General features: G+C 36.2%; 1 protein-coding gene across 1 annotated transcript; it reads left to right on the top strand.

The window, feature by feature from the left end:
- The first annotated feature begins 546 nt into the window (after positions 1–546).
- Positions 547–10250, top strand: LOC129258456 (ribosomal protein S6 kinase alpha-2-like). The gene is made up of 3 exons (XM_064098911.1): positions 547–687; positions 1686–1802; positions 6710–10250. The coding sequence occupies exons 1-3, from the start codon at positions 679–681 to the stop codon at positions 6824–6826; spliced, it is 243 nt and encodes an 80-aa protein (XP_063954981.1). The 5' UTR covers positions 547–678; the 3' UTR covers positions 6827–10250.

The raw sequence follows: 10250 nt of genomic DNA, 5'->3' as shown, positions 1-10250 counted from the left end.
TTACCTGTACATTTTAAAAAGTGGAGATTTGATATCTAATTTGTTTTATGTATCTGTCTTGACAAGTATATACCTACATGTACGTAAGTGCTGCTCTGTTTAATCATGTAAATAGCTTGTTGATTTGTTTGATTTGTACTGTGATTTATTTTTTGATCAATAAAGATTGAAAGAAAAAAAAAACAATTAGATTTATCAATACCAGTTTATTTCACAAGGGCTTCAGAAAGAGGAAGACTTGAAGTATAGTTAAATAGAAATATAAGAAAGAAGGGTCATTTGATTTAAAAAAAAAATCTCACTCACATAATCCATGAAAATCATTGGAAAACTGATTAAATTCTTCCTTGTAAACAACAAAATCCTTGTTGACACAGAGTTTTAGTCAGGAGATGTCTTCGAAAGATTGAACTAGAAATGTTGTTGAATGTCAGAGGGGAAATACCTTCATACCCTACACTGACTCACTCCTTGGTTCAGTCGTAAATATTTCTAGTTTCCTGGAATTATGAATTACATCCTACTCTCTCCTTACTTACACTCTCTCCGGAATATTCTCAAGAGCAAATACTGCCAGAGCTGTACAACTTAACTCTATTGTGACATAGATGCATGTAAATGCCATTAGAGAGTTTATTATCAATGGTGGATGTACATGTACTTGAAATTGGATAAGCCATGTATACAGTAAGTAAAAATATGTCTGTTTGGTGTGTGCAGTCTAGAGCTTTACAAGGTTGTTGTTGTTCACATATTGGCATTGGAATGGCTGATATTATTTACAGGGACACGTTGTGGAAAAGGTGAAAACATTAATTGTTGGCTGTTAAATTTAGTCTATAGATGTTCTTTGAAAGAAACGGTTCCAGCACAATGTGTGCACTTTGGACGCCCTCACATTCATGAACCACAGAAATGTTTAAAATGTCTAGGTCAATCATTTGTACATGTAGGCCTATTATGTAGTCCCATACATGTACCACCACTTCGGTGTGTATTCATGTAGTGCATATGACTCTCTCATCAATTAAAGAGTTACCAAATTTAATGACTCAAAATCTGTCAGCTGTACATGTATGTGTCATATTAAAAAAACGTGCATGCATTATGATAAAAAGTCAACATTTGAATTATTTTTCAATGGCAATTTCTTTGTGAAAATTATAAATTCTTAGACATAAAGTGCCTTCCCTGCAATGTTTGTATTTAAGGCTCGTTATGTTGTAGTATTGTACAAATTTAGTGACTGGGTATCAGAAAGCTATCTATTTCATACTGAAATTTTTAGCCCGTTCTGTGCTTGGGAAACAGATTTTATATTAAAAAGAAAACACAGAGACATTTTGTTTTGGTCAGGAACCATGAAATAATGTAATTTTCTATTGGCTGTTTTTGCACATTTGGGGTACTGTAATTGCTGAATTTAGGGGGTATTTGTTTCATTGGAAAAGTGTACTTTTTTTTGGGGGGGTACAAGCAATTATGTGGTTCACCATTCTATCGTATTTTCTTCAATATCATTTGTGACAAATCATGGGGTGACTCTAGGAGGGATGGTTGCCTCAAACCATTCCATTTATGGATTTTAGGTGCGATTTTGGCTGTTTTGAGGATGAAATTGCCCATCGTCTTGATGTTTTATCATACCTGCTGACGTGCATTTATTCATATATTTTTTTTCATAGGAGGATCAGGAGATGAGAGAGATAGAACTAACGAGCATGGCCGCCGAAGGCTTGGAGAAAGCTGATCCAAGCTGCTTTGAATTACTCAAGGTATTAGGTCAAGGATCATTCGGAAAGGTAAGTAAAAATGACAATAATTATTTGTTTGGCTTCGCTTAATTCTGTGTTCCAACAAAATACAGGTCAGCAATGCTTACAAAGTATATTACATTGCAGTAACAACACTTGGAAGTAAAATAAATAAATGTGATATAAAACATCAAAATCTAGTCATTTTTATATGCCTGTGAAATAGAGGAGACCACCATAATGATTATCTTAATTGTGGTAATAAAGTCAATCATAAAGGGTTCACGGCCAGTAGTTGACAGACCGCCCTTTTACACGGTAAAAAAAAAAATCGTAATTTGAATGATGATTCCAGTGAAAAATAGGGCTAGTGACAAATTTTTAGCACGTGTGACACCAAACCAGAATCACGAACGCTAAAAAATCAGGAATTCAAATTCTACTCTGGAGGTGAATTCCATTTTAAGTTTCACTCAAATCACAGTTTTCGAATGAGCGTGTGAAAGGTCCGATGATTCTGAAGACGAATTGCAATCATTATTACAATGATGATTCAAAATTCACATGTGGAAAGGACCTTTGATGCACGCATTTCAGTGGATGACTCCTAAAGCATGGCGGTGCTTTTAAATAATTTGATTCCTTTCATTTTTTTTTGTGTACATGCTCATTGTGATGAGTATTACCACCGAGTGCATTTTTTAAACAATATTTTCAAAACAATGGTGTTCACTGGTGCTCGGTCAAACCTTATTCAGGTATCTTTTAATTAATATAAGTTTCAGTATCATTAATTAGATTAATCAAATCAGTAAAGTTTGGATTTCCCTTTTATTTTTCATACACACATACATGTATATTCTGTTGGTTGACCATTTTTTAATTCAAAGTATGAAACAAAATAGACAATAGGCATTTAAATAATTAATTCCCAACCTGGCATATATTTGTGGAGAAACGAAGGTGGATGGCCCAAGTCCATTGTGGCACATCCGGAAATAAAAAAAGAAGTGACTTTCACTGATGCACTCCAAGTTTCTAATTTTGTCGAGAAATCCAATCCTCCTTCTTGCCAAGATGGAGGAAGTGGTTGAATAAAGTACATTCCCCCATAAAAAATGTGGACGGATGATCAATGGACAGAGTGCATCTCCTTCAAATGGATTTTAGCATACGTAGGAAATGAGTATACATGTACTTCCCCGCATCGGCTGTATTAGGAAAGTCAGACTCTGCCTTGCCTTGAATACATGGCTGCACTTTATATAAAATTCTTTGAAAATTAAAACAGGAATATCCTAATCATTTGACAATAAAGCATTGAATAGAAAATTAAGTGGCATTGTATTCAAATCCATATAAGAATCTGTTTGGCTTTTCAGTTTCACCAATTGTGAGTCATTTATTATTTGTTTTTATATTTTTCATCCATTATACATCAATGTGCATGAATTGAAGATGATTAAGAATTTCTGTAGACAAACAAGAATAATCAGTTATTTTAACTTTTTATCTTGAAAATTTGATTAAAGTACATGCATGATTTAGTATTATTAACCAGTTCCTGATCAATTGCCCCAATGAAAAAAAATATAGCCCCTAAAAATGGTTATTTCCTACCCTTGTGCTAGAGACATTTCACGTTTCCTACAAACTAAACGACAATACTGTATTTGCATTGTGTGTGGCAGAAACTGGACACAATTATACATGCACTTGTAAATGAAAAACAGAATTAGAGTTGCAGAGCTGAGATTAGTTCTGATATTCATCATTTGATATTCTGGGTGGATCGACCTCCCAATCACAGTCATATGAATAATTCAGCCTGTAATTGACTTGTCATATTTCATCATATTCATCATCCCCTCTGCCCATTTTGTCTCTTCCCGTTCATTCATCTTTCCTTTTTAAAGGAGTTCATCCTGATGACAACTTGACTTTAAGAAGAGGTCCTTCCCCAATAATTATAATTTTGACAAAGAAAAACAAAGCTGAATAAATTAGTTTTAAAAAGAAGGTGAAAAGACAAAATAAGGTGCATATATTGATGAATGAATAAATAGTAATGATAATAATTATAGTAGAATGACAAAAATATTGATGAAGGTTGGATGAAAATGTACCAAACCTTCACAAAGAATAAACAAAATTTTGGATTTAAAAGATTTTATTTTGTAATGCCACATGCAGACAGCTTCCTCTCTTTGTCATGTGAAATGAATTCAATAAAATGGTTTTTTTAATAGAAAATTGAGTATGATGTGACCTGGTAAGATACATGAACAGGACCAAAACATGATTGGTCTCTGCAACACATGACCAAGGTCAAAGGTCATTTAGGGTCAATGAACTTTGGACAAGTTGGGGGTATTTGTTGAATTACAATCATAACTTCGAATGTTTATGGATCTTGTTCCTGAAACTTAGACATAAGAGCAATCAAGTATCCCTGAACATCCTGTGTGAGTTTTAGGTCACATGACCAAGGTCAAAGTTCATTTAGGGTCAACAAACTTTGGTAATGTTGAGGGTATTTGTGGAATTGGCATCATAACTTTAATATAAAGTTTATGGATCTAGTTCATGAAACATAGACACAAGGGTAATCAAGTATGAATAATTAGTTTGCACACCTTGTAGGTCACATGATCATGGTCAAAGGCCATTTTGGGTCAATGGACTTAGTATGAGTGTTTTCTTTTGTGAATAATTATTCAAGAGTTGTTTTCAAAGTCAGCAGTGCTGCTATATCACGTAATGCAGGCGAGACTGCCAGAGGCATTCCACTTGTTTAAAATAACAGGACACACTTAGGTGAAGATGCACTCGCAAATATTTCATGTATCTTGGCAAATTTAATTAAGTCATACAATACACAGTATTGAAATATTGAGATGCACATGCTCCTAAGCTCAGTCACATTCCATCCTCAAGCAAAAATCCCCCTTTTTATAAAGTCTCTCCTCAGCCCCAATCACTTGCATGCCTTATAACCTTCTCCACCCTAAAGGAGGGTTCACTTTTCAAGCGTTCCTCTTGCCAATGTTCATTAAATGATGAAGAGTGGTTTATAGAATCTCTGAGCAACACTGAGCTGGTAGAGAACCCCTTTTTCATTAAGTTTCTTAGCCTTACCCCCTGCATGCCTTACAGCCTCCTTCACCCTAAGAAGGGTTCACCCTTCAAAAGTTCCTCCTACCTGTGTTTATTAAATGATCCCAAGATCTCCAGGAGTGGGCATGGATCTCTGAACAACACTGGGCTGGTGGAAAACCCTCCTTTTCATTAAATTCATCTCTTCTCCGCCCCATCCTCCTACATGCCTTACAGCGTTCTTCACCCTATAAAGAGGGATTCATCCTTTAAAGCGTTTCTTCCAATGTTCATGTAGCTCAGTTTCTTGAATCTCAAGATCTTTTAGGAAGGTTGTTTCAATAGGGCCTGGATCTCAGAGCAAACCTTGGCTGGTGAGGAACCCCTTTTAACTAAATTTTCTCTTCTCTGCCCTATCCTCCTGCATGCCATACAGCCTTCTTCACCCTAAGAAGGGTTCACCCTTCAAAGGTTCTTCCTACCTGTGTTCATTAAATGATCCCAAGATCTCCAGGAGTGGGCATGGATCTCTGAACAACACTGGGCTGGTGGAAAACCCTCCTTTTCATTAAATTTATCTCTTCTCCGCCCCATCCTCCTACATGCCTTACAGCGTTCTTCACCCTATAAAGAGGGGGCCATCCTATAAAGCGTTTCTTCCAATGTTCATGTAGCTCAGTTTCTTGAATCTCAAGATATTTTAGGAAGATTGTTTCAATAGGGCCTGGATCTCAGAGCAAACCTGGGATGGTGGGGAACCCCCTTTCATTAAAGTTTCTCTTCTCTGCCCTATCCTCCTGCATGCGGTACAGCCTTCTTCACCCTACTAGGGTTCAGCCTTCAAAAGTTCCTCCTACCTGTGTTCATCAAAAGTGATCCCAAGATCTCCAGGAGCCCATAACACAAAGCTTAGCGATGATCATAGAACAAATTTTTACGATTGATTGCATTGACTACAATGTACAATCAATCGTACAAATCAAGCCTGTGATCAATTGTTATGCTTTGTGTTACGGAGCCAAGGAGGGGGCATGGATCTCTGAACAACCCTGGGCTCGTGGAGACCCCCCCTTTTAAAAGTTATCTCTTCTCCACCCCCATCCTCCTACATGCCTTGCAGCCTTCTTCACCCTAAGGAGGGTTCACCCTTCAAGCGTTCCTCCTACCAATGTTCATTTAAATACCCTGTCAGACGACATCAATTGATGACAAGTGCTGCAGCCAGAAATTCTCCCTCATTATTGATCCCACTTCTTTCATGTGCCTGCTGGGTTATATCGGCTAGTCATATAGACATGTACATATGTACGCTCACATCCGTCTATGATGAGCTGCTCTTCCTGTGTCTCTCTGTGCTTATTTTTAACATACAGTGTATAGGCCTACTTGTTCACGTAGGCCTATACACCTACATGTACATACATCAAATTTTGATACATATTTTCTTGTTCAGCAACAAAACATCTGATGCAAAATCCTGTAATGACTGAGCAGAGATTTCAAGCAGCATTTGACGACAAATGATGATATTTGTTTTGAGAAAATGAAACAAACAAAAAGTTCACTCTGATGGGCAGTTGGGATAACTTTTTAAATTTCATAACTTTAACAGTTCATGATTGATATCATGATATCAGAAGACATTTATTGTTATAATTCTCTCAGTGAAAAAGCAACATTCGATACAAGCACTCGTAATTGAATGAATTAATAGTGAGCAGAGATATAATGCAGCCTTGAATAAAAAAATGATATTGTTTCGAGAGAGTCAAACAAACAAAAAGTTTAGGAAATTGAAACCATAGCTCTGTATTATACAAATTTCTGAACTTCAATTTATTATTTTTTTATCTGCACAGGTGTTCTTGGTGAGAAAAACAACAGGTCAAGATAAAGGAACAAAATATGCCATGAAGGTCTTGAAGAAGGCTACACTTAAAGGTAAGGTCATGCCCACTTATTTTGTACTTTTATGAGAAAGGTCAAAATAACATTTATCCTGAGCTATGTACACTTTAAATTTGCTACAACATTTATGCAAAACAGTTCAATTTCTACAAATATTCATTAAAGGACAAGTCCACCCCCAAGAAAGTTGACTCAACCAAAAAGCAACAAATCCTACAAGCATAATACTGAAAATTTCATTGAGATTGGATGTAAAATAAGAAAGTTATGACATTTTGATATTTCGCCTAATTTCACAAATATTCACAGTTATATTCACATCCTTGTCGTTATGCAAATGAGGAGACTGATGACATCACTCACTATTTCTTTTGTATTTTTTTTTTATGAAATGTGAAATATTCTAATTTTCCACCTGTTGCCCTGTAAAACAATTAATTCCTCCCCGAACATGTGGAATTAGCATTGTTTAATACTATATGGTTCAATCAAGTTGGTCCTTATTGTCAAATCTGTAAATAATGAAATATTGTATAATTCAAACAATAAAAAACAAAAGAAATAGTGAGTGAGGGACATCATCGACTGTGTCATAATTTGCATGTCACTGAGTTGTGCATATCACTGTTTTAAAGAAGCTAAAACAATAAAATGTAATAACTAATTTTACATCTGATTTTGATGAAACTTTCAGCATGCTGCTTGTTTGATTTTTCTCTATTTATTCAAATCAACATTTTTGTGGGATGGACTTGACCTCTAAATATTTAAAAAAGATCATGCAAATAAGCCTGTACAGGTGAACGTACCTGTCACACTGGATCAGTTTCATTTTTTTCTGGATGAGGTTATTTATATCGAATTACGATTTTCAGAATTCAAACGGCTTTCTGTAGTCCCAAGAAATTTGAGTTTATATTAAGCAGATAATTACAGATAAGATGTATTTTAGTAACTGTATTCCTACATACATATTGCATTACGGATAACCTTCTCCTTCTATCACTGATGCTGATTGTCTGCCGATTTATCCATCCCGGAACCCTTCATCCCATGATGACTGCCTGATGAAACCTAAAAATAACTCAAGATTGTTAATGACAAACTAGCACCCTTGAGAAAAATTCTATCATCTGCTTTTAATGCAGCTTGAATCATTAAATATGATCATAAAGTCCACTTAGGCTGTCCACAAAACATTAGCTACATGTATGTTCACACGAGAAGCCAGAATTTCAAGTTAACTTTGAGAATTTAGGCCGTGTTTATGCTTCCACTTTTCAGGCCAGAATCAGCGTTTCCAAATGTGATTAGTCCAAAACACGGTTGCGTCCATGCTTACTTTCATTTAAACGCTGTTTCAAAACGCCGATTGTAAACTCACCAAAAGGTGCGTTTGTAAACGTCGTTTGACCAGAATCAGGCTTTCTGGGGAAGTAAAAACAGAACCACGATCGTAAACGTGTTTAAATGACGTCATTTGGTACATGCTTCCGGTGAGATGAAAATCCGCGGGCTAATACAGTCGCATTGCTCCATGGTCGCATGTTACCTCCACGGAATAACCTCTCATCTCCCTTGTTACATTTGCATGTGTGATAATTGATTTAAGTAGTATCACTAGTATTACTCTTCCAATTTGTCATCACGATGAATGTTGAAGGATTTACCCAAAAAAAAACCTGGAACATGAGTTATAATGAGGAGACATCGCCAGATGCCCCAGTAGCATAAACAAATAGATGTTTTATTATTTTGTGTACTTAATATTCTTTATTTTTTCTTACTATTATCCTCACCATGGTGGAAATTATATGGCTATATCAAGAAGCTCCATGCAATGACTAAAATATCGGAAATTGTTCGATGTTTATATAACAGTCGACGTACCTTCCCCATAACAACACTCGGAAAAAAATACTTTCGAAAAAAGGCGCGCCCAATTTGACCTCGCTTTCCTGCTCAACGAATGCGAAGCCAGCTGGGGATCTTGATTTTGCCTCTGAAAAGTTAAGCATAAACAGCACTCCCAGAACCACGTTTACGATCAGCGTTTTGGATCGACGTTTGAAAACGCTGATTCTGTCCTCGCAATGGAAGCATAAACACACCCTTAGTCTTCAACTGTAGCTTGGTCTTAACTTGGAGTTAGGACTTGTGAGGACACACTCGGGTTTTATGTCCTTGAGAATTAGTTGAGGTTAATAACCTCAACAGATCTAGGTTTAAGACTCAAAATTCTGAGGGGTGGGTGGTCTCCATATCTCATGTTGTGTATGTGAACACGATTCTCAAGATTCTCAAGAGTGAGCTCTCGTGAAAGTTAAACTTCCGCGTCATGCAGCACGCACCCCCTTGTGGGAGCTTACTGGGCAGGTGGGCACCCAGTGCTGGGGTGGCTTCCATCGCATGTAATTTTGCCGCACAGTATACGGGGAAGTGAAATGTGTGTGCTACCTATAACTGGTACTTCCGGTCATTGAGCCTCTCACTATCTTGGAGGAAATTATAAGCACTCTGTGTGAACCTGACTCTTGAAGTAGCCATCAGGGTATAAATTCATATCAATCCTCGCGAATTAACCATGATGGTTGCGTGTGAACATGACTATTATTTTAATTGTCACTTCAACTTGAATTACATCAATGCTTTTTTAATTAGATTGACAACTATCCATTTTTCTTTTAACATCCTTATTCCTAGCTTTATAAATTAAAACAACTAATGAAGCCACCCTTTATATTATAACAAGATTGAAAAGGAGAAATTTACCCCAGAATTCAAATTTTAGAAAACGATAAAAAAAAAGAAGTAGCTAATGTATACCTGTTGGCATACTTTCTTTCCTTTTTAAAAATGTAATCAATTTTTAATAATTGAACATGTTAAAATGCAGATGGTCTTGTAAACTTTCTTAATATTTTTTCTGAAATTCGCATCTGAGACCAACCGGGGATTAGGATGATTCGTAAAACGCTTGACCCGTGAATATGTTACACTGATCAATAACGGTACGCAAGGTAGTTAAGAAGAATGATGGTCGAGATCACTGACTGTTGCTATAGAGAACCTCCTTTTGAAATGCACATTTTATCAGCGTCTCAAATTAACAGACTTAATTTTACGAATGAGTAAAGATCACTTTCACTCGACTGTGGTTGAAATATACGGCTTCGAAACCACATTTCTGAGGTAAAACGGGAACAATTGAATCAGCCGTATTGCTACACTTCGTGATAAAAATTGCATTCTCATATTTTATTCAAACTGACTTTTATCCCAGTCTAATACCTTCACATCTAATCCTTACAGCTCAAGTCCCAGGACTGATGGGTGCATAATTACAGACTTTTTTGCACTAGAATATTATCAGAAGCTGTAAATGGCTCAATTGAATAAATTTTGGTTTGCATATTTTCATGAGTTGACACGTGATACAAGTACAACAATGATCATCCATAGGAGATATATTGTAAAGCATCAGTGAAATTG

Source organism: Lytechinus pictus, chromosome 4, assembly GCF_037042905.1.
Source record: "Lytechinus pictus isolate F3 Inbred chromosome 4, Lp3.0, whole genome shotgun sequence".
Classification (NCBI taxonomy): Eukaryota; Metazoa; Echinodermata; class Echinoidea; order Temnopleuroida; family Toxopneustidae; genus Lytechinus; species Lytechinus pictus.
This window is presented reverse-complemented; position numbering and strand designations above follow the sequence as displayed.

Coding starts and splice junctions, on each gene's coding strand:
- LOC129258456 (XM_064098911.1), top strand. Junction 1,803..6,709: donor GTCAAGGATCATTCGGAAAG/GTAAGTAAAAAT, acceptor TTATCTGCACAG/GTGTTCTTGGTGAGAAAAAC.